Here is a 24,512-nt window from a genome sequence, read left to right as displayed (position 1 = left end):
TTCCATTTCCTTTTTGACAACTTCTAATGAAGAGCACTTAATAAATATTAACTACTGCTATTATGGAGTCCTAGTGTGGCACTGTGGGTTAATGTGCTAGACTGCAATGTCAGCTTGAACCACAAGGTTGGTGGTTCAAGCTCATCAGACGCTCCTTGGAAACCCTATACAGGGTCACTATGGGATGGAATTGACTTGATGGCACTTAACAACAACAACAACAATTGCTAATGCAATCTGGGAAAACAACAAAGCACACAGGACACAACCTACTGGCTCTTGCTGACAAAGCAGAACTGTATACTGAGGGCATGGCTAAGGCTGAGAGTCCAGTCCCTTCTGTGAAGAATAGATCCAGGGCAGGAAACCATGTCCAATATGTCTACAGCACTATAGCCTCCTAGGCTAGATCTTCTGCTCAAGGAAAAGCTAGACTAGGGTCTGTTGGACAATCAGGGCGGAATTGTGGAGGCAGTGGAGGCTTAAGGGTCGAATGAGATTTGGAAAGAGTAGACCATGATGGAACCAAGGTATAGTACAGATGCCAGACGCATATCCAATATCCCATAAGCTTTTCAAGGGAGGTTGAGCCACCAAATGCTTATGATTACAAACAACAGGTGCTAGAGTTTCCAAGAGGCCCAATTTCTTTGTGTGTGTGTGTGTGAATGATATCTCATTTAATCATTTTTGTTTACAACTGAAACTCTGGGAACTCAAAATTAACATCCTTGCCCGTGAACTTCTTATCCACACCAGAAAATGTTTCAATCTTGTGTTCCCCATTGTTCTGCTGTGCTTTGTCCAAATGAACCTTTATAAGACGGCTGCCATTCAGCTTTACTCAGATTCTCTCGCCCACAATTTCACTTGGGAAGACCAAGTCTTCAAGGATTGCATCATGCACAGCAGTCAGAGTGCGGCTCCTGGGATGCTTTTGCTTATTTTTTGTATGATTTTTTCGAGTTGGTTTAGGCAGAATTCTCCTCTGAGCAATAAAGACCACGTGCTTTCCACTGAACTTTTTCTGCAGTTCATGAAGTTGGACTCGGATTTCCTGGAAAGACTTCAGTTGAGGAACAGGAACAAAGATGATAATAGCTTTCCAGCCACCAGCAATTTCAATTTCCTCAGCTGCAGCTATGTTCAGCTCTCTTAACTGAGCCTTTAGGTCCGAGTTCATCTGTAGCTCAAGAGCGAATTCATCCAGCTTTTCGCCACTGGGCTTCACAATCTTCATGCTTGAACTGATCGTGGCCTTTGTCTTGCCGAGCGGCCAGCCTAGGAAGAACAAGAGGCCCAATTTCTTGAAATCACCTTAAAAGTGATTAGAATGGACAGACTGGGTGTGTGCTGGGTCCAGTCTGTCTTTTTGAGTGATTGGCTGAGGGGCCTGTGGCTCATCCTTCATGACAGGATGATCTCCACTTTCTGTGCTCAAAGGTAACATCAGTAGTAATTGAACTAACGGACAAAAGTGCTTGCTCATGTGACGTCCTGAGACGAACAGCGCAGAAACTTACGTAGGATTGCTACTAAAAAAGCACAACCTGAAGCTAATCACGGTGGAAGAATTTCCATAAAGCCACTGGCCTACACTCTTCAGAAATGCCAACGTGATGCAAAGAAACAAGAGGGGGTTACTCGACGTTAAAGAGACTAAAAAGCCATGACAAGTAAATGCAGTGTAGGTGAATATTGGGACAACTGGCAGAACTTCATTACAAAGGTTTTCTTTGAACCATAAAGAATTGCAGTTTTTATCTTCCAAATGCAGTTAATATCAGCAGTTTCATATGGCTCAACCTAAATAGGTTAATATATTACATCAACATTAAATTGCTTGGATTTGATCACTGTATTGTGGTTCTCTAAGAGATTACTTGTTCTTAACATGTATTTAGGAGAAAGAGCAAAAAAGAAGGCAGAATGTCAACAACTAATTGATCCAAGCGAAGTTTAGATGAAAGTTTATTGGGACATTCTTTGTAAATTTTCAAAACGTAAAGTTGGAAAAATTTCACAGGGAAATTCCTTCTGGCTCCTATCCTGGGTTTCTGGTGTGGCACTGGACTTCTAACCACAAGGTGGGTGATCCAAACCCACTAGCCGTTGCTTGGAAACCCTATGCAGGGTTGCTATGAGTCAGGACTTAGCCACAACCTACCTTAGGGGCAGCTTTCAGGTGTGTGTAGAAGACTCTCCCTACAATGGGCCTGTTACTAGGGCCATCACTCACCTGGGTTTCCAGTTCTGTGACTTCCAAGTTCAGTTTATTCAGGTGCTTGTTCACAAAAGTGATGAGGGTCTAAAAGGGAAGCACAGCCGGACATTTAAGATGGAAGGCTACCAGGTCAGACCCGGGAGGCCACTTCTGTGATTCCACAGCAGGGACTGGGATCCGTGTAAAGTCACAAGGCCACCTAGGAGCACAGTGCCAGGGCTCCTACACAGAGCTATGTGCGGGTGAGCAGCCTATACGGGTCCAGCAGGGGTAGGAGGGACAGTCCCACACAACGTGGGGTTCTAACGGGAAGTTTCAGGATGTGAAAGGAGCAGCATTTCTCCAGCAAGTCCCCGGAGACACAATGAAGGGAAAGGGTGAGCCTATGGGAAATTAGGACGGGGCCACATAAGAAATGAACTCAGCAGGGCCCTCCTTCTTAGGTGTCGGTCCTGTGCCCAGGGGGACAGACAGAGGTCTGTGTGATGAGTTGGGGAAGGTAAGAGCACAGAGTACTCATAGCTGCAACACTCTCAAGAACTGTCACCCCAATGGGAGAAAACAGGGACAGGATTAAATGTCCGTGAGAAGATGACAGCTAAAATAACATCTGGGGGAAAGCCCAGCATTTGCAGAGATTTGAGATTTACATCAATTTCTGCAGGGAGCTTGCAGGCAGCAGGAATAGACTCTCATAATGTTTTGACTTCATCTCCCTTGCCTAACTCCCTCCCAGGTACCCCTTTCTTACCTTTTTCACCACGTTGAGTTTGTCTGGAGCATGGTCAAACAATGTGTCGAAGGCATCTCGTTCTGGAAAAGAGGAAAACATAACGTGGGCGTGAGATGGTGCTTGTGACTTTGGAGCCTTGGTTTGGGGGTAGATTCTTGGCCTAGAGGTCTTTTTCCAAATGGTGTACATCCGTGTTCTGGAAACATGTCAACCTTTTACTGAGAAGGGGCTCTATCAGGCAGCTTGACCTGGGGTTGAACATTTCTCTCCACTTGTTTCATCATCTCCTGACTCAAGGGGCCCTGATGGCATTAACAGTAGTTATGCCCTCTGCTGCCAACCAGAAGGTCAGTGGCTTGAGCCCAGCAGCCACTCTGCAGCAAAAAAGAAGACCTACGATCTGCTCTTATAAAGATTTCAGCCTATGGGGCCATTCTCCCCTGTCATATAGGGTGGTGAGGAGGCGGAAATGACCAAATACACACACTATCCCCACAACACCACATGACTCAGTCATGGTTCTAAAGTGTTTATGAAGCGTTTTGGAGGTAGAGTGTTATCTAAACATCAGATCATTTCACCCCCTGATTTTCAAAAACAAGACACCCCAGACAAACATCACAGTGAGGTATACAGGTAAAAGGACAGGGAGTCAGGGGGCCCCAGGTAGAATATGAGCTCCTCATTTTGAGTAAACTCTGTCTAGGTCACTTCAACTCTCTGTGCCTCAGTTTCCTCTGTAAACTACTGAAATATGAAACTCCTTCAAGGTTGTCACCAGAGTAAAAGGCAAGAATGTACGGGAATATGCTCTGTAAATGCCAAAGAGCTCTACCGATGTGAATTCGGAGCATAACTTAAATCCTTAAAAATACCACTCACAGTGAAAAGCTGGGTTGTGGAAATTACCAAAGGTATACGCCCCCTCAGAGATTTGCCTTGCTACAACTCCTTGTTTTCCAGTTGAGAGGAAAACTCCAAGACAGGTGAATCTGGGTTGGTTGGCTTCATGACCCCAGTGTGTCTGCCTTTTCTTACTCTTGCTCTGATGAATGGGTAACTGTCACATTGCCAGAAAAGTGATGGTGACCTCTGATATTCACAGACTTAGAAACAAACCCACAGAATTGTGGGTAATGTGAGAGGTAGGAGCTGTGATGATGGAAGTGGAAGAATATAGCTCCTGGAAAGGCTGGGCAGACTGGACAGAGGGGATGGCGCTCCCTTGAATCTACATGTATATACATCTTCCTTCACTCCCACAATATGCTTGGGGCTAAACTTCCCTGAAAATGCCCAGGACCCATGCAGAAGTCCAGCAAAGTCTGACCACTGGCAAGAGGACTGCGTTGATGTGGGCAGTTTTCCTCTTCACAACAGTAAGCTGCCTCTCTCTACCCAGCTGGCCTGGTCACAGGTGCAGACACTTGTCCAGGCAGCAAGCTCAGTGCCTGTTGGTCCCAGTGTCCACAAAACAGCTGCTTCCACATTAACTAGGGCCCCACTGCAGACACCAGTGATGGAGGACCATCCTGGGTAACTCACCATGCCTTCCAGAAAGAGCCCTGGAAAGAAAGGAAAAGAAAACAGTGTTATTCTTCTCTCCGTGGCCTGTTCTCTGAAAGAAACTTCCATCAATGCTGGAAGGCCACCACCACCCTGCTTACTCAAGTACCAGCCTGCTTGTCCTTGGTTGATTAATTCAAAACTCTCTTTCCTTAGGCACTTTATTCGTTGCTAAGTCTTTTAATTAATTACTCACTCTTCAGCACATTGTTATTGTTGTTGTGTGCCCTCGAGTTGGTTCTGACTCAAAGTTACCCTGTATAACGTTTTCGAGGAGTAGCTGGTAGGTTTGAACTGCTGACCTTGTGGTTTGCAGTCCAGTGCTGATCCTACAGTGCCACACCAGAAGTCCTCATACTATTACCCATTTCTTCTCTTGGTTACACAGATATACTGGTATTTGTGCAAAGGTTGGTGTAATGATGCTTAAACGAGTATTTCTTGTCTTAAATAAAGAATATTAGACTCAGGGGCTTAAGACTGACAACTGAATTTCAGGGGCCATGCTGGCTCAGGCAAAGCCCTGATGTGGAATTGCAATGGTCAGGTTGCTGTGGGCATCTGCTTGGGGAGGGCAGCTTTGTCTTTCTCTCATCCATCCTGTAATGTCCTCCAAATTACACCTGCTACTGGACCCAAACAGGGCAGGAACTGTAACTTCCCTTGTAGCAGAGAAGCTGCAAAGTATTCAGAACATAACTAGTAGACACACACAGGCCGTGTACGTTTTAAATCCCACTGAGCCATCTGCAAGCTGTGTGATCTTGGACAAGTTACTTAACTTCTCTGGGTTCTTATCTCTAAAATGAGAATAACAGCAAACACTTTTAATGGGATGTTGTAAGCATTAAAAGATTTAATATGTAGAAAGGTTTTAGCATAATGCCCAGTATATAAGAAATGCTCAACATATATCTTTCCCTTAATACATTTCTGGTTTTTTATTATGACTTTTATTATATTGGTTTATTCCAACTATACACCTATCACCTACCAATTGACCAGTTGGGGGTAGCAGATTGGAAAGAAAAATTCACTTAGTGTTAACTGTTGGATAGCTCAATGACACCTTTAAACTTTGGGGTTTAGGGAATTTAATCATTACCCTATGTGCTTATTTTCAATATCAATGAGACATGAAAGCATTATGTAAACAGAATTTTGCTTTCATTATTAGAAGGCTGTATCCCTGTTTATGTCTTTGTGGTAGATGTGGCAGAGAAGAAAGAACAACAGTGGCCAGAGACAGGCAAGGATCACGTGGAACCTCGGCAACCTAAGACAGAGCCATTGCCATGCTGCAATGAGTTTCGATGATGGGTAAGACTGAGGAATTCGCACTGACCGCCTAAGACAGGCAGCGTCCCTTAAACAAATAATAAATAAGGGGGAATCTGATGCAGACCGTGCAGACCCAGTCAGGAGTTCAAGTCCCTGTGGGCTCAAGTGTTGCTGACCGTCCAAACCATAGGCTCTGAGGATCAGACTTTAGCCACCTAGCAGACATAGCAAAGTGTCCCTTATCTGATTATTCAGTTATGCTGGTTAGTAATTCCATACATGAGCCCTGGATACCCACAGATAAATGTAAAAACCTTCCCTAAAAGCTGAGACTGTAAATTCCAAAAAGGCAAAGTTTTTCCGCCCCAAAAATGCTAAAGAGGATATAGAGAAACTCTGTTAACTGATGGTATGTGGAGGGGATTATAATCAATGTAATGAAACAAGGTATATGAATGTTTGAATGTGAAACCGATGATGTGCCCTGAAAACTTTCACTCAATCCACAATAAAAACCTTAAAAAAAAAAAAAAGAAAGAACAACAGAAGCCATGGCAAGCACTGAGAGAATGTTCTGGAATCTGAAACTTCATACCCTTCGATTCAGGAGTTTCTCATGGGCCAAGCGCCTCTCAGGTGAAAAAGCACGTAAAGTCCAACAAAGGTGGGGGTGGGTGGGGAGTAGGACAGTGAGGAATTCTGCTCCTTAACCAGCTGGCCTGACCCAGGGTACCTTTCCTCCATTTCTCACAGGTACAAGGCCAAAGTCAGTGTTGTTATGTCTTTGAGCTGGCCCTTCCTCTATTAAGATTGGCCCCTGGAGTGACTAGGAGTCTTTCTGATAAGATACACTGGGGACCTGGGGAAGGGTCACCTCTCCTTTCTGCTCTTATCCCTCAGCCCGAAATGCCCAGACCCCAGGGCTTCTTTGAAGTACAGTATACAATGTGGTCTAGTCAGGCAGCAGTACTGGGAAATGAGAATAGGGCGTTTCCTAGAGACTGGGCCAGGCGGGAACATGTGGGTCAGCTGTGATGAGGAAACCCAAGAAAAGCAGCAATAAAGGGCAGGTGAGAGGAAGAACAGCTGCTACCACATGGAATTGTCACCACCTTTCTGCAGCTTAGGAAAATCCCACTTCACAGATGTCAGAGAGGTTAAGGGGCTCATCTGCTATGTAATTGGTAAAAGGTGAACTTGAACTCAAACTGAGCTGACATAGAAACTTCTGCCTTTTCACTATGTCATTATCATTCAAGGGGGACCCAAGGAACGCTAAAAATGAACTTTGCCCAGCTATGCCTGTGGCCAGGGAGCAGGCTTGCCTGATGACCTCAGACCCCATACATCAACCTGCTCTTTCTGCTTAAGACAACACTCCTCTTGGCTATGACAAACTGCTTATACATTCTGATAGTGCAGTTTCTTAAAGCAAGTGAAAAGGGGAGAGAAAGAAAAACCCAAACAAACCAAAAAAGCTAGGGTAGACAGGGACTTTCTGGGTCATGGCACGTGACCAAATAAATCCAATTCAGAAAGGAAGAAAAATGTCTTTTTGTAGGTTAACAATTTAAATTCAACCCCATGTTTATGGCAAGATGATTTCATGCTGGTTGGCTTTTTTGGGCGCATTTTTTCCTGGAGTGCCATAAAATTAGAATTTTTCAATCATTACTAATTCCCTCTCCCCATTTCCCCACCCAAGTTTGTACCTTAAGCATTGAGAGGCATGTTTTGAATGCACGGAAAAGGCTAAACTATAATCATTGGCTGAAGTCTAATCCCTCCTGCAATCCCAATAAATGAAAACTAAATATCAGCAAATGGATGCATTTTGGAGAAACATCTGTGTTCCATTACAGAATCTCTGGCAACAATGGTGTTCACATACTCTGTGTTACCAGTTATTTCCTCTTGGATTTGCCGAGACTGGAGGATTCCTTCTCGTTTCTGAAATGGGGGTAGGGAGAGGGGATGGGAAGAGAGGAGAAAAAATATGCTTTAGAAAAAATACCAACCAACAGACGAGCATTTCTGATATTGAGAAAGTGAGTGGAGTTGGAGAAGTGAACTCAGAGACAAGATAATGCTAGAAATGAAACGAGGTCCCTGAGTTCCTGTTACTGGACTGTACCATTTGGACTAAGTGAAATTAGTGTTTAGTCCAAACAAGTAGGCTGTTTCTTGGACGGTGACTCTTTTCTTTTTTTATTGGAAAACATTCTGCTGGAAGCAAACTGTTCGCCTCCCGGAGTAATCCACAGTAAACCAAATGGAAATGAAGGCCAGGGTGTGTCTGCCCTCCAGCTGGGGCCATGGAGGGAAGCGGAGAGAAACACAGTTAACTGTGGGGATGGGCTTGGAGAGTCTGTCTCTCTTTTTTAAATTGATAAAATGGGAGTTTTAGAGTAAGTAGTACAGTACTCCTTAATGCATTTCTTCTCTGAGAAAAGATTAAGCACTTCCGGGGCCATCTATAAGTCTCACTCACTCATGTTCACTCACCCACCTATTCATCCATCCGTCTGTTCACCCCTCACATCTACAAATCCTCTTCTTTATTTCATTAGTTAGGGTTGGAGTTAGAATAAATACAATGGAGTATAAAAAACTGTTGTTTACGTTTAAGAAGACTCCAGGGAATATTTTTTGGTTTAAGGTTTAAAGGTTATCTCAGGAAAATAGTATTAGGAATTCATCTAGAATCCATGGCTCCAGAAAATCTAAAGTTCATGAGAATTTGAAATTCTGTTCTATATTTCCCCCCTTTCAAATCTTCTATAGAATCTTTGATCCAAATGTTCAGTAATGGTAGTTAAGTGCCAGCCAGTTCATGACAAAGGTGCATGGAAACAAACACACATTCCCTATCTTCTTACTCCCAATTCTCCTGTTATGAGGTGTTTGGTTGTACATATGCAACCTCAGCAACTTTTTAATTGTTGTTAATCTATTACACAACTTTTGCCAATTTATTGACAGCAATTACAATAGTCAGCTGTGCAACCTTACCCTTAATCAATGTGATTTTTCCATCATTGTTAACGCCCCTCCCTCCTACCACTAACAGACTTTGCTCTCTAAACATTTGCCTTTTGGGATTGGCTTGTCTCATTCAGCATATATTGTCAAACTCCATCCATGTCATTTCTTGTACTGGCTGTGTAATATTCCATTGTATGTATGTATCACATTTTGTTTATCCATTCGTTTGTTTATGGGCATACATTTAGGTGGTTTCCATCTTCTGGCTATTATGAATAGTGTTATAATGAACACTGGTGTACCAATTTCTTTTTGAGTCCCTGCTTTCAAGTCTTTTGGATTTATACCTAGGAGTGAAATTGCTGGATTATGTGGTAGTTTCGTTCTTTGAGGAACTGGCATACAGTTTTCCACTATGGCTGTACCATTTTGCATTTTTATCAATGCAAAATGAAGATTCCAATTTCCCCACATTTTCTCCAACAGTTATTTTCCTTTTTTTAAATTTTAATTTAAATTTTAGCTATCCTACTGGGAATGAAATGGTAACTCATTGTGCTTTTGAATTACATCTCTCTGATGGCCAATGGCATTGAACATTTTCCCATATGTTTGATGGCCATTTGAACGTTCTCTTTGGCAAAATGTCTATTCAAATCCTTTGCCAATTTTAGGACTGGATTATCTGTCTTTTTGTTGTTAAATTATTGACATTTTCCATGTATTTTGGTTATTAGATTTTTGTTGGATCTATAATTTCCAAAGATAGTCTTCCAGTAGGTAGCTTGTCTTTTCACTCTTTGGTAAAGTCTCTGGATGAACAAAAGTTTAAAATTTTTATGAGGTCCTGTTTATCTATTTTGTCTTTTGCTCTTTGTGTTTTTGCTATTATATTAAGTCAGCCATCTGTGAAAGTTAGACCTGATAGCACAGCCCTGGCTTGTTCTTCTAAGAAGTTTATGGTGTTAGTTTTCACTTTTAGGTCATTAATCCATTTTCAATTTGTCTTTGTATGTGATGTGAGGCATGTCTTTGTATGTATGTGATTTTCTGCATGTGAAAATCAAATTTTCCTAGCATTTAATGAAAGAACTCTTCTTTCCACATTGAAAGTACTTAGCAACCTTGTTAAAAAAAAAAATCAGTTGACCATATTATGTGGATTTATTCCTGGACTCTCAATTTTATTCCATTGATCTATCTATGTATACATTGTTATGCTAGTACCAGGCTCTGGTAGCGTAGTGGTTACGAATCAGGCTGTGAACCTCAAGGTCAGCAGTTCAAAACTACCAGCTGTTCCATGGGAGAAAGATGAGGCTTTCTGTTCGCATAAAGATTTACAGCCTCGGGAACCCTGTATAGGGTCGCTATGGGTAGGAATCAACTCGACAGCACTTAACAACAACAACAAAGTACCAGGCTGTTTTGACAACTGTAGCTCTACAGCATGTTATAAAATCAGGAAGTGTGAGACTTCTTACTTTGTTACTCTCTTTCAACAGTTTTAGCTATTCTGAGCCTCTTGCCCTTTCCATATAAAGTAGAGGATTGGTTTTTCTGTTTCTATAAGGAAGGCTGTTAGAATTTTGGTCAGGATTGTATTGAATGTATAGTCACTTTGGATAGTATTGACATCTAACAACATTAAGTCTTCCAATCCATGAACATAGAACATCTTTCCATTTATTTAAGCCTTCTTTAACCTCTTTCAGCAGTGTCTTAAAGTTTTCATTGTTTAAATTCTTCACACCTATGGTTAGATTTATTGCTAGCTATTTTATTCTCTTAGATCCTATTGTAAATGAAATTGTTTCCCTAATTTCTCTTTCAGAATTCTCATTGCTGATATATAGAAATCCAGCTGACTTTTGTTTGTTGACCTGGTATCCTGCAATTTTGGTAAATTCCTCTCTTAACTCTAGAAGTTCCCTTATGGGTGAATTGGCATTTTCTATAGGGAGGATCATATCATCCACAAACAGAGATAACTTTACAGAAGTAAAATTTCTAATCTGGACAGATTTGATTTCTATTTCTTGTCTTATTGCTCTGGCTAGGACTTCTAAGTCAATACTGAATAGAAATGGTGAGTGCAGTCACCTTTGTGACTTTATTCCCTATTTCAAGGGGAAAAGTTCCCCATTTTTTTTCCATTAAATATTATGTTGGCTGTTGGCTTTTCATATATGCCCTGAATCATACTGAGGACTTTTCTTTCTATTCTAATATTCTTTAGGATTTTCATCAAGAAAAGGTTTTGGATTTTATCAAATGCTTTTTCTGCATCCATAGAACTGATTATGTGGTTCTTTTCTTCTGGTCTAGTGATGTGGTATACTATATTGATTAATTTTCTAATGTTGAACTATCCCTGCATTCCTGGAAGAAATCCCACTTGGTCATGATGTATGACTCTCTTAACGTGTTCCTGGATCCTGTTTGCTAGCATTTTGTTGAAGACAAAATATCTTATATATTCATAAGAGATATTGGCTGGTGGTTTTCTTTTTTGTGATGTCTTTATCTGGTATGGGTTTCATGGTTTATTTTTACTTCACAGAATGAATTAGGAAGTATCCCTTACTTCTCCATCATTTGGAAGAGGTTAGATAGTACTGATATCAATTCACTGTTTGGAAGAATTCCCCAGTGAAGCCATCTGGCCCAGGACTTTTTTTTTTAAAATAAATGTTTTATTGTGAATTATGTGATAGTTTACATGGGAGAACATTAATTTTACATTCATTCTATAATATATCATTTCATTGCCAGGGCTTTTTTTTTTTAAATAAATGTTTTATTGTGTATTGTGTGATAGTTTACATGGGGAAACATTAGTTTTACATTCATTCTGTCATACATCGTTTCATTGCCATAGTCACCATCCCGTCCATGCATCATCCCCCAACCAAAGGGTATACCCTACAAGCCCACCTGGCCGCCCCCCGCCTGGTCCTCAGCACACAGCCCCTTTCCCTCTTTGGATCTCAAGCCCTCAGCCACTCCATCTCTTCACGTCATCCTCTCTGTCTCCATCTCAGGCCTCACTGCTGCTCTGGGTGGGGTCCCATTCTCTGCTCTTGTCCAGTGATGGCAGGACTTTTTTTTTGTTGGGAGGTTTTGACTACTGATTCTCTCACTCACTTATTATGGGTCTGTGGAGGCGTTCTACTTCCTCTGGAGTCAGTTTGGATAGGTTGTGTGCTTCTAAGAATTTGTCCATTTCATCTAGGGTATCTAGTTTGTTTCTATACAGTTAATGATATTCTATCATAATTCTCTTTATTTCTATAGGGTCACTTGTTGTAATGGCCCTTCTTTCATTTTGGTTATTTGCATATTTTCTCTTCTTTTCTTTGTCAGTCTAGCTAAAGTGTTGCTAATATTATTTACTTTTTTAAAGAACAAATTTTGGGTTTGATTTATTTTCTATATTGTTTTTCTATGTTTTATTTGATTTATTTCTGCTCAGTTCTTTATTTCTTCTGGTACATTTAAGCTTAGTTTGATTTTCTCTTTCTAGTTCTTTTAATTGTAGCACTAGGCTGAGATCTTTCATCCTTTTCTTTATTTTTATTTTTTTATTTTTTGTAGGCATTTACTGCTATAAGTTTCCCTGGAATGGAGGTTTATGAATAGGGGAATATAAGGGCTCAGGAAGACTTTCTAATGGGAGTAAAGGGGAAGCTTCATTCCATCAAATCCCACCAAAACCATTTTTCAGACACAGGCAGGAAGGTCGTGCAAATGGTTGTCAGAGTGAATTCATCTTCCACAGAGGCTGACATGATTGTCAAGAAGGGGCCTGAGAGGTGGAAGGTCAGCTGAAACCCTCCTTCTTTAGTCCCCTGATGAAACTTCTCTTCACATTCCCAATAACCACTAAAAATAGTGCACTTGAAAAATATTTTTATAGAAGGAAAGTTAAAACTGGATATAGGCCAAAAGTATATCTGAAGTAGATGCAGCAGAAAGGATTATCAAAGTGCACACACACACAAATAAGTAAAGAAACAAAAAAATTAGAAAATCGTTTGAAAGAGATTCCAAAAAAGTCTATTGCTGTAGAAGTGATTTCGATTAATAGGGACCTATGGGACAGAGAAGAATGCATTATAGGGTTTCCAAGGTTATCAGTCTTTTACGGAAGCAAATTTTTTATGCACAGCTTTTTCCCACACTGTGGCTGGTGGGTATGAATTGCTAACATAGGGTTTCCAAAGTTGCAAATCTTTATGGAAGCAGACTGCCACATCTCTGTCCTGTGGAATGACTGGTGAGGTTGAACCACTAGACTTCTGTCATGTGAGGCCATTCATGGACATAAAACCTCAATCTTAAACTCCATGCAGAATTAAGAGCTTCCATACAGAAAACAAGGAAGATCGCCATAAGGATGGATTGGCACAGTGGCAGCAGCAAAGGCCTCAAGTGTAACAACACCTGGTGCAGGACCAGGCAGTGTTTTGTTGTGTTGTGCATAGGCTCACTATGCGTCAGAACTGACTCGATGGCACCTAACAACAACACACAGACCATTAGCAAAAATCTGGGTTAAACAACCCCTCACATAGCATCCTAATTTACCCCCATCTATTACCTGTTCCCTACAGAGTTATCTGTGTAGTTTAAACAGTGACTTATGGCTAGTTCTTGGAGTCCTGCTTCTGTGCCAGTTTCGCTTGATAAAGCAAAACACCTCATAAAACCTGACACGCACTGATGACATTTTATGTAATGTGTCCTCTTTTCTCCTGTGTGCTAACAAAACTGTCTGCAGGAGAAATTAAACCAACAACAGCCTTCTCCTGGCTTATGATTGAGAGCTGAAAACAAGGCATATATAGTGGGCTTGCAATGGCATCTGTTTTAAACTAGGAGCCCCCTTCCTCCTGCCAAATTTTAACTGTATTTTTAAAGAATATAATGAAGTAGCTTCTCACATTGTCTACTGGTAAAATAACACAACAGAGACAGCCTAGATTCACCAGGGAGATACTGGTTCAAGAATGCTCAGGATTGGCCATAGTAGCACCATGCTTGATACAACTGAAGTGCTCAATAAATAATGGCAATTAGTACCTTTCCATTACCTGTGATTAGTGTCTGAACCATAACATTCACATCAACTATAGGCTTCTAATAGCCCCTTCTGCTTCTTTTCTCCTGGCAGGCAGGGCTAAGTTGTGACACTCCTATTATTCCCTCATGATGTTTAGCAAGGCTTCATGCATGATATAAATGCATGTACTTGTACTTGGCTACTGACCAAAAAGTAGCCCTGGTAGCATAGTAGATCACAAGCTGGGATGCTAACCACAAGGTCAACAGTTCAAATCTACCAGTACTCCATGGGAGAAAGATAAGGTTTTCTGTAACTATTAAAATTTACAGCCTAGGAAATCTTATACAGGGTCGCTATGAGTTGGAACTGACTCAATGGCACATAACCACCACCACTAAACTAAATCTATCCAGTAGCACTGTGGCAGAAAAGCCTGATGATCTGCTTCTATAAAGACTGTGACCAAGAAAACTCTAAGGAGCTCACTTCTTCTCTACTAACAAATGGGTCCCCATGAGTTGGAATCAACTCAATGGCAACAGGCTTGGGTTTTGATGATCAGCAGAGTTAAGCAACCAGAATGTGTGGAAGAAATGCTTTCAGATTAGGCACGACTAATCAATGACTGAGGAGCCATCCATCAGTGTTAGAGTCACCACCTCCCCCTCCCTCTCCATTAACATCTGATTTCCCAGAATGCTCAGCTCAAAGCCCTTCTGTCCTGGACTCTGGTCTCGTGTGGTTCATTTGCTTGCAGGGATTTTCCTTCCTATTTCAGGCCTTCTCCCTTGATGCATATTTATTTGGAAAATAACAGAAACAAACCAACAAAACAATGACCTTTTGCTAAATGGGCATAAAGATGGAAAATAAAATTGAATTTGAGTAGCTAATGTACTTAGGAGCAGAGTGAGATCGTCCGGGGAGAGAGCACACCCTCATTGTGGAAATGATACACCCATATGTGACTGGAAATTCCATCGAACAATCTGGAAAAAGCTGACTTGAGATCTCAGCTCTGCTTCTCTGAGTGGGTGAAAAGCAGCAGTGCCCTCAATGTGATCAGGCAAGTCTCTCTCACATACACAGGTATCTATCTCCCTCAATGCCTATGTTTCATCTATTTAACTAAAAAGGGATGATTCGCCATGGCTGGCAGGGCATCCTGCACACTGCTTACACAAATGCACACACACACACACACACAAGGACACCTTTCCTCCTGGCCCCACTACACAAATACATACCACACACTCTCTCAAGTATAATTACAGGGATATTCTCCTGACAAAAACAGGTAAATCCAGACACAGGCCTCACCCAGAGTATCTCAGGCCCAAGTACATACTCTTCCACTCTTTGCACACATATCAAAGATAAGTCAACATGCATTAGGTAACCCAAGGACATTCAGCATTCATCAATCCACTGTGCCTTGGCCCTCACAGAACCCAGCATCTGTACCTCCTTAAAGGGGCCATTGTTTATGATAGTATTCATCTTACCTGCACCACAACCACTTGAATGGAAACATGGTCTGGGAGACGGATTGGTGCCCGGAAATACTGGGACAGAGCAACGAGCAGATGCAAGATGGCTACCAGGCTCTTGGCATGAACAGCTGAAATAAAAGATGATTTTAAAATTTAAAGAATCTTCTGTAAGGTTTTTGACAACACGAACAATATTCAAAAACATTCCACACCAATGTCCTTTTTAGTCTACCCTCCAGATTCACAGTTCAGTGTCCTTGGTCATCATGGGTTTCATGCTGGGACCCTTAATTTCTTGGTCTGATACTATGGAACATCTACTAGGAACATATGGTTAGATTTCTAGTGCAGCAACTCTTTCACATAAGTTGCCCATCTGGACCCTGATGACAGCAATATCTGAGCTCAGATCTGCCCTCTGAATACCCCATGTCCCTTTGTATGCTGTTCTATCAACCATGGACATGTCTGCCCTATACCCCTCCCTACTGATAGTTAACTCTAGATTTCTACTAGTACCCTGTTCCAAGGACTCCTTCCTTATTTAGGACTTAAAAATTCCTGGAAGAAGGCCTGAGAATCATCTAAAAGCTTTGTTCTCAAATGCCATGTATGGTCACAGTAGACGATGCCCCTTGGGGAATAGTTGGGAGGGGATGTTCATGACTGAGTTGATTTCCATAGCTTCTGAGCTATGGCTGGATGCTAAGCCGTGTACACTAGGGAAGACTGGGCCCAGGGTTCTCTCAGGAGGTAAGAAAATGGGGACACACAGACAACGGGGTCACGCAGACTGGAGCTTGAGCACTGATTTAGCAATTCTACGACTTGCTGGCTACATGACCTTAATGGCCTCTGAGCCTTGATTTGTTCATCTTCACAACTGGGACAGCAGGATTGACGTAGAAGTATATACGTTCAAAGAATTTCCAGATATAATGTAGGCAAACCATCTGGCACACAGTAGTTGCCCAAGATATACTCATATTTTAAAAATTGCAACATATGTGTAAATGTTTGGCACCCAGGCCACTGAGACATGCTAGCTTTTTCTCCTTTCTTTTTAATAAAAGGGAAGATTCACCAGATACTTTATTTCCTTTCAAGTTCTACCAGTCCAGCCCTCGTAGTTCTTCATTACAGTGGATATTTAAGGAAAAATTAAAAAAAAAAAAAAAAAAAAAGAGTCCATTCTGTCTACTTAGCATGCACTGGGCCTTCATTAGGGTGTCCTCCTGTCTGGCCTGGGATTGATGAGTCTGCTCCAGCAGAAACTTTGAGAAACCTCCAAGAAAAAGGAATGATTCAGACATTCCTTGGGAACTCATTAGAGTTTCTTGTTATCACTGGTACTTCAAAAGTTTTCTACTTGGTATGAACAACAGTTCTGTACCACCATCAAAGAGTCAATGAACTGTTCCTAACTTTTGGCCTTCCAAAAGAAGTTATTTTTTTAACTCTGGGATTTCAGGCATTGCCAACTAAGTTTTACCCACAGTTGCAGCCTCAAACAAGGCTCCTGGCATAGGACTGGCCCACTGACATGGTGTGGACACTGACTGACAAAACAAAGCCCAGGTCTGCCCTTCTGTTCAGCACTGCCACAGCATCATCATCATTGAGTAACCCACCCCCTTCACTGACGCTCCATTTCAGCTGTTCCCCAAGGGGCATGAACTACATGAAGCTGGAACAGTTGGGGCCACACAGGTTGTTCTGTCTTGATCAAAGATTCTATAGAAGAATCTTGATTAAAAAGGGGAAAGTAGGCAACAGAACTGCAAATGATCATGGAAGCCAGACTTTCTGGAACCACTGAAGGTAATGAAGCCCCCAACCACTGCTCTGAGATGATCTGTAAACCTTAAACCAAAAATATTCCTGAAATTTTCTTTAAACCAACCAATATTGTTGTTGCTAAGTGCCGTCGAGTTGGTCCTGACTCAGAGTGAGCATGTATAGAGTTGCCAAGGAGCAGGTGATGCTTTTGAAGTACCGACCTGTGGTTATCAATCAAACCAGTTCTTATCCTACAGCACCACACTAGGACTCCAAAACCAAATGACAGTTTAGCTTAATTAGTAAAGAATGTCTACCTTGAACACTGTGCTCTTTTAACAATCTACATTCTAAGAGTAAATGAACAACAACTTGAAAGGTTAGAGAAGCTTACGGAGCGGGTCATCAGGAAGGAACACTCTGAAGAAGGGCGTGAATGGTGGCATAACTTGGAGAATATATCAACGTCACTGAGTAGTATGTGTAGAGATTGCTGAATTGGTGTATGTTCCACTGGGCATATTTTCAACAACAACAAAAATGAAATAAATTATTTGAAAAGGCAAACAAAATCAGGTGGTTCTTCCATGCTGGTGACACTGAACATAATCTCAACTGTCTTGGTCACTAACACAGGGCTTCTACAATAAGCACCTGTATGTACTGTTCTCCTGGAGAATTTCCCCATAATTTCACAACAAAAAAATCCCACAGTCTCACAACACACTGTGATGACTACTTTTACGTGTCAACTTGGTTAGGCTATCATGCCCAGTTGTATGGTCAAACACTAGCTTAGATCTATGGTTCGGGAAGTATTTTGTAGATGTGATTAGCATTTCCTTAAGTATAAAGAAGACAAGCCTGAACAATATGAGTAGGTCTCATGTGATCAGTTAAAACCCATAAGAGCAAAAACTAAGGTTTCCTGGAAATGACTAAGTTCTGCCTCAAGACTGTAACCAAAATCCTACCAGATGAAGTCATGCTGTCCTGGCTTCTAAGAAACATTCTGGCTATATTTCTTCCAAAACAGATTTGTTTATTCTGGTATATGCATACACACACACACATATACATACACACACACACACACACACACACACACACATGTGTTGTTGTTATTGTTAGGTGCCATCGAGTCGATACCGACTCACAGCAATCTAACGCACAACAGAATGAAACACTAACTGGTCCTGCGTAAACCTCACAATTGTGCTACACCTGAGCTCATTACTGCTGCCACTGTGCCGATCCATCTCACTGGGGGGATCTTCCTCTTTTTCTCCAACCTCCACTCTACCAAACATGATATTCTTCTCCAGGAACTGGTCTGTCCTGATATGTCCAAAGTAGGAGAGACGAAGTTTGACGATCCTGACTTCCAAGGAGCACTCTGGTTGTACTTCGTCCAATACAGATCTGTTTGTTCTTTATATATATATATATATATATCTTTCCATATTATCATAACTTTCATTTTTAAAAATATTCCTTTCTAAGTCTTGGCCACAAGTAAATATATTCTTTTTGATTCTTTTTCTCTGGAGAGTACTTACTGACTCACACACACACACTATGAGCACAAAGATATTAAATCTTATGTAATCTATTAATTTCTTAAAACACCTGGATAAAATTAAGTCCAATGGCAAGAATAAGATTGAACCTAGTGGTTTTTACTGCCCCTCCTTTTTTTCTTGCGTGTTCTCTCTCTTTCCCTCCATATCTCTCTTTCTAGCATAGTAACTCTTTGTTCTAAAATCCTACAGGTAACACTATCACTGAAAAAAGTATAACTGCTCTGGTTCTAACTGCAGCCCACCCACAGTTTCTTGCTCTCCCCCATACCCAGTGATGCCTAAGATTCTTCTTGTAAATCTCTAGGTTGGCTAAGCACAGTTTAATAATCACTGCTTTAATAAATTATGGTACATTTATGTAATGGAATAGTTTGCATGTGTTGAAAACCATTGTTAAGATGATGTAGCTATAAATATTAATGGTATAATGTTACAGAGACACTGGATAGAAACGATGTAAAATACATACATTTATGAATAGGCACGACACACATGCATATCCACACACACACATACACAAGTTTGTATTTGAAGCCAAGACTTGGAAAGAAATATGTGTAATACATAAATGAAAGCAGTTATGTCAGGATGGAAGATGGTTTTAACATTAATCTGTTTTCAGAATTTTCATTTTGGATAAGAAAGACATAACATCTTTCCAGTTAAAAACATTCTACACAATCTTTGCATAAGGACACCCTCATCTTGCTGCCTCTCAAGGCAACTCCTAGAAGGTTTCCTGACTGATGTTTGGCAGAATCTGAGGCCACTGTGTGTCTCTGCTCAAGTCAGGAGATTGTGTCCAGAATAAGAACAAAGGTCAAGGCTTCACTGAGTAAATTGGGAACAGGGGCAGTTGGGCAAAAAGTGTCATACTAGGGCTGGAAAACAATTTTAAAAGAAGTTTCTGAGTTAGAAATAGGCCTCTAAACTAGTCCTGTGGTGGAATTATAAATTGACATGAGTTTTCCAGAGCCAATTGGGCAGTATCTGTTATAACCTTAAAAATGTACATGCCCATCGGCCCTAAAATACCATTTCTGGATATCTAACCCACTCGATGGCACTTAACAACAACAACGGTTCTAAAGAAGTGATTATGGCTCTGAGCCAGAGACATTACTGGGCTATGTTGTTATTACTGAAAAAAAGGGAAAATAACTTAAAAATCCACCCATAGTTAAATAAATTAGAACACATCCATACAGTAACACTGAAAGTTAAATACAGAAGAAACTGCACTGATTTGTAAATATATACATCTTCCAAACAATGTTCAAAAAGCTTAAGGAAAAAAATTCCATTATCCTTTTTTATTTTTATTGTGAACTGAGTGATAGTTTACATGGGAGAACATCAGCTTTACACCGTTTAATTTCAATGATTACAATCTCCTCCATGCATCACCATTCAACAATATTTGCTTCTATCCCTTCTGTTTTTATTTTTTTGGGGGTGGGGTAGGGGACGGGGGGTGTACCCCAAAACACTCAGGAATATATAATAATTTAAACAACCAAAGGGCACATTCTGCAAGCCTGCCTCCTGACCATCAGTACTCAGTCCCTCTCTTTCCATGAGTCTAGAGTCCTTAGCTGCTCCTTTTCTCCATGTCCTCATCTCTGCCTCCTTCTCTGGATAGGGTCCCACATTCCTTTTGTGCTCTTCTCTCTTGATGGTCCTAGGGTCCTCTGTTTCTGGACTGTAAGGTTAACTACTCCTCCATTTTTATAACAAAACTTCCACCTTTACAGTTGTGATAGTCGCAATTAGTCATGATAACAATTACTATTGAATCATAAGAATCTTATCCCCATCTGTTTTCACCAGACCCATCTAGACAAGATGAAAACTGCAGTGGGGACTCTATCTCCCACCACATACTCCCTAAACTAAACTCCCTTTTGAAACCTTGCAAGCCAGTCACTTCATGCCTTTGTCATTCTCTCATTTTAGGTAGCCAATGTCTAAGTTGCCCGTCCCTATCTACCCTGTATAAAGAGTAGATAGGATTGATACTTGATGTGAAGACTCCTTTCCTCTCAGTTGTTTTTTTGAGCTACTGCATCCATAGTATTATAAGTCAAGTTCATCAAACTGTAGCAATTTACCCTCATTTACTTCATGAAACATTAAAAAACAATTTTTTAAAAAATATCTTCCTCTAGTTGAGTTCTGATCATCAAGCCATCGAGACTAGGTCAAATGGGTACTATCTGCAAGTTTGGGTGTTCTCATGCATCTCCCCTCACTTCAAATCAGCTGGATGCTTCACTCTCAGCTCTAGCCCTTCTATGTCCTTGCCCATGGGCTCAAGAATCCTCAGATCTCACCACACTTTGGCCCAACCAGCCCTTCCTCTTCTCTCTCTCATCTCCAAGTCAACGAGAGTCTATAGAATGTGGTTGAACTCAGCCCATTTCTTCATTGCTGCCTTTCCCCTCTTCCAAGCACCAGTACACTAATGTGGTCACCAGCAAATTTACATGCCTGCGCATGTGTTCCTTTTGAGTTTCAGTTTTGGAGGGGCCATTATCTTTTATTACCATTTTTCCATGACCTTTTTTTTTTTTTTTAATTGTGAATTAGGTGAAGGCTTACAGAGCAATTTTCCATTCAACAGTTCATACACATTTTGTTTCAGTCTCTTTTGTAAATAAAAAGTATGTATGTATTCATTCAGAGTCCTGGTGTGGTGCGGCAGGGTAATGGTGGTGGTCTGCAAGGCCAGTCTGAGATGCATGGTTGAAGGTTCAAACCCACCAGCTGCTCCTCAGAAACCCTATACAGCGTTGCTGAGTTGGAATGAACTCAATGGCACTTAGCAAGAACAGTCACTCATTCACGTATTCATTAATTTATTTCACACACACACACAACTTGAATGAACACACGCCACTGTTCATGGTGCCTCTCTCTGGGGCCCAGCTTTGTGGCAGGATGGGTAGAGGAGAGGGTACAGACTCTGTAGCCAGACTCTCTGGATCTGATTTCTGTATCCATCACTGACCACTGCTGTGATCTTGGACAAGGAGATCCCTTCAAACATCACTGTGCTCATTATGTCCCACTCATTCTTCTAGGTTCTGGGGACAGAGCAGGGTCAAGAGAAAAGTTGCTGCCTTCCTGGAGCTGACAGTCATAGTTTCTTACCTTTCTAAGCCTTGATTTTCTCACCTTCAAAATGGAATGTAAAATTTTTATCTCACATGGTTGAGTGAGGATTGTTTTTCTTGTTGTTGTTAAGGGCTGTTGAGTTGGTTTAGACCCATAGTGACCCTTTATAGAATTTCCAAGGAGTAACTGGTGTGTTTGAACTGCTGACCGTGCAGTTCAAATGACTTTGCTGTCTGACGTATTAGCCCACAGCGCCACACCAGGACTCCCCTAGTGAGGATTAGAAGAATTGAAATATGTAGAGTATTTCAAATAGTACAAAGCACATGGTAAGCAACATAACTATGTGAGATATTAACATTTGTCATTTACCTATATTTTCTAAGTTTTCAGCTGTTTCTGTTGAACTGTTATTACTGTAATTAACATTTATTGAAAAAAAAAAAGAGAGAAGAAAGGAAAAGAGCTCTCTAAAGCCTTGGATCAAGGACCTTTGGAAACTCAGTAGTCTGTTTCTTACACTTTTATCCTGGGTGGAAAGTTGAGACAATGTCCCCATATACGGCCAGAGCAATAAGTGAGATAAATGGAAGGAGATTTTCCCCAAGCAGTTGTGCCTGTCACATTCCTTGTGGAACAAACCACTGCCGCTGGTATGTAGGTCCAGTACTTCTTGGACCTACTTCATTATCTAATTAATTATCTCTGCAGAGATAATTAATTTCTGTAATAGAGTAATTCACCTCACTTCTATAAATCTGTCTGAGGGTGATAATTCAAGAATATATATATATATTTTTTAAAAAAAACCACAACCCGAGACACGTGCTACCTGGTATTAGCAATCACTTGGGAAGATTTGCCCCTCCCCCCCCCGCAAAAAAAAATCAGTTTAGGATTTAAGTTAATTATCTATCCTCCCATGAGATAGAATAAATTATTAAAAATTATAACTATTAACACCACGTGGAAATCTATAACACATATGTATAATATAATATTAAGAAAAAAATAACAAAATGTAATTGTGTATAGGACTTCAACAAACAAAACATGCATTCATGTGTACAGTAATGGACAAAAATGAAAATAACTCAGAGTGGCCATGTGAATTACATTACCCACACACAATTCCTTATAAGAAGTTAAGATAAAAATGAGCCAAGCAAATCATTCAAAGCCATTGAAGACAATATTCCTGATGATGCTTTAAAAAAATTCCAGTATCTGGTCTTTGTTGTTGTTATTGTTAGGTGCCGTTGGGTTGGTACTGTGTCACAGCAACCCTGTGCACAATAGAATGAAACACTGCCCAATCCTGCGACAACCTCACAATCGCTTCTATGCTTGAGGCCATTGCTGCTGCCACTGTGCCAATCCATCTCATTCAGGGTCTTCCTCTTTTTCTCCAACCCTCCACTTTATCAAACATGCTATCCTTCTCCAGTGACTGGTCCCTCCTGACAATATGTCCGAAGTATGAAAGATAAAAGTCTGGCCATCCTGGCTTTGAAGGGGCACTCTGGCTGTACTTCTTCCAACACAGATCTATTTGTTCTTTTGGCAGTCCAAGGTACTTTCAATATTCTCCTCCAACACCATAACTCAAATTCATCAATTCTTCTACTGTCTTTCTTATTCACCATCCAAGCGTATGAGGTTATTGAAAATATCATGACTTGGGTCAGACACACCTTAGTCCTCAAACTGACATCTTTGCTCTTCAACAGATTTGCCTAATGCAATATGTCATTTGATTTCTTGACTGCTGTTTCCATGAGTGTTGATGGTTGATCCAAGCAAAATGAAATCATTGACAATTTGAATGTTTTCTCCATTTATATGGATGTTATTTATTGGTCCAGTGGTGAGAATTTTTGTTTTCTTTACATTGAGGTGTAACTCATACTGAAGGCTATGGTCTTTGATCTTCAGTAATAAGTATTTTAAGTCCTCTTGGCTTTCAGCAAGCAAGATTGTCACCTGCATATCGCAAGTTGTTAATGAGCCTTCCTCCAATTCTGGTGCCATGTTCTTCTTCCTATAATCCAGCTTCTTGGATTTTTTATTCAGCATACAGACTGACTAAGCATGGTGAAAGACTACAACCCTGGTATACACCTTTCCTAATTTTAAACCATTTGGTGTTCCCTTGTTCTTTTAGAACAACTGCCTCTTTTCTATTATGTACAGGTTCCTCATGAGCACAAGTACATGTTCCCAAATACTCCTACTTTGCAATGGTGTGCATGATCCACACAATCAAAAGCCTTTACATAGTCAATAAAGCACAAGTAAACATATTTCTGGTATTCTCTGCTTTCAACTAAGGCCCATCTGATGTCAGCAATGATCTCTCTTGTTTCATGTCCTCTTCTGAAACTGGTTTGAATCTCTGAAAGTTCTCTGTTTATGTACGGTTACAGTCATTTCTGTAATACCATTAGTAAAACTTTACTCACATGGGCTATCAATGATACTGTCCGATGATTTCCACATTCCATTGGGTCACTTCTCTTTGGAATGGGCACAAATACAGATCTTCTCCAATCAGTTGGCCAGGTAGTTGTCTTCCAAATTTCTTGGCATAGATGAGTGAATGCCTCAAGTGCTGCTTCACTTTGTTGGAAGATTTCAACTTGTATACTATCAATTCCTGGTGCCTTGTTCTTCAAAGCACCTT

General features: G+C 40.8%; 1 protein-coding gene and 1 pseudogene across 1 annotated transcript in view; both read right to left on the bottom strand.

Annotated features, from left to right (window-relative positions):
- PARVA (parvin, alpha) overlaps positions 1-24,512 on the bottom strand; it is a 218,388-nt gene that overhangs the window by 27,620 nt on the left and 166,256 nt on the right. Inside the window, 5 exon segments of the mRNA XM_006878178.1 lie at positions 2,240-2,308; positions 2,976-3,037; positions 4,503-4,522; positions 7,696-7,754; positions 15,363-15,478. Coding sequence (XP_006878240.1) covers positions 2,240-2,308; positions 2,976-3,037; positions 4,503-4,522; positions 7,696-7,754; positions 15,363-15,478 — 326 coding nt within the window.
- On the bottom strand, positions 695-1,896 carry LOC102841740 (annotated as a pseudogene).

This window comes from Chrysochloris asiatica, unplaced genomic scaffold, assembly GCF_000296735.1.
Source record: "Chrysochloris asiatica unplaced genomic scaffold, ChrAsi1.0 scaffold00083, whole genome shotgun sequence".
Classification (NCBI taxonomy): Eukaryota; Metazoa; Chordata; class Mammalia; order Afrosoricida; family Chrysochloridae; genus Chrysochloris; species Chrysochloris asiatica.
The sequence above is the reverse complement of the archived record's forward strand: the minus strand, read 5'-3'. Positions and strand labels throughout refer to the sequence as shown.